Here is a 945-nt window from a genome sequence, read left to right as displayed (position 1 = left end):
GGCATTCCTCCCGATGTTACGTAATGAAACGTCATAGTTAATAGTTATGTTGCAATAAGACATGTGGAGTACAATTAAGCGCAAAATGTCAAATTGAAGCACGGCAATGTTTGTTACTCGAGCGACTTCGTTAGCTGATTATTACGAACACGCAACGAACATAAAACATTATATCTCAGCTTTAACAACGGTTTCTATCGCACAGGCGCCCGCACTAGACTGTGGTGTCGTGGTGATAGTCAGTAATACGCTTTATAACAAGATTTGGTAGCTTGGGTGACAGACGCACGTAAAACATATTACGTCCCGATTTTCAATAAAATTAAACGATCACCGTCCGGATTTACAACTTTTACAATCCTGTTTATACGTTTATTATTTAGGACTCAGTCATAATAGCAATTGGTTTATTATTTACTTCGCAACATTAAATTGGCGCGGCTTTATGTTTACAAAGTTTTCCCCAGCCAAGCAGAAAGTTGGTTATAAAACAGTGAGCATTTACACATGGTTTTATTGCATTCTAATAGGAATTGTTTAACCTATCATTTAACTACGACATAATAGCAATTCACACATTGATTATTTGCGTTATAATTGCAATTCGCACGTTCATTATTTTGGTGTTTTAAAACAGGTTTAAATACAAATAAGAAAATATTACACTAAAAACATTTGCATGTGCACTCTATGCATAGTCAACACGTACATCGAAAAGTTGCAATTAAATTTACAAAAAAAAAGTTTTAAACAAGACGTAATTCGTTTACCTGCACAATACAGTCTTTTAATGTTTGCTGTATTTTATGTTCGTGCACATAAGCCTCACATTCTTTTAGTCCTTGTTCTTCTTCGCCCGCCATTGTTATGTCACAAATAACCTAATGATGTATAATCTACAGCTAAAATAAAAAACAAACAAAAACGATAGGTTAAAATAGCCTA

General features: G+C 34.3%; 1 protein-coding gene across 1 annotated transcript in view; it reads right to left on the bottom strand.

Moving 5' to 3' along the window:
• Positions 1–919, bottom strand: part of LOC100179599 (cAMP-dependent protein kinase type I-beta regulatory subunit) — a 14,516-nt gene extending 13,597 nt beyond the window's left edge. The window contains exon 1 of the mRNA XM_002122672.5: positions 771–919. Coding sequence (XP_002122708.1) covers positions 771–863 — 93 coding nt within the window. The 5' untranslated portion in view covers positions 864–919. The remainder of the gene's footprint in view (positions 1–770) is intronic.
• Positions 920–945: the final 26 nt, after the last annotated feature.

The sequence above is a fragment of the Ciona intestinalis genome, unplaced genomic scaffold, assembly GCF_000224145.3.
Source record: "Ciona intestinalis unplaced genomic scaffold, KH HT000069.2, whole genome shotgun sequence".
Classification (NCBI taxonomy): domain Eukaryota; kingdom Metazoa; phylum Chordata; class Ascidiacea; order Phlebobranchia; family Cionidae; genus Ciona; species Ciona intestinalis.
The sequence above is the reverse complement of the archived record's forward strand: the minus strand, read 5'-3'. Positions and strand labels throughout refer to the sequence as shown.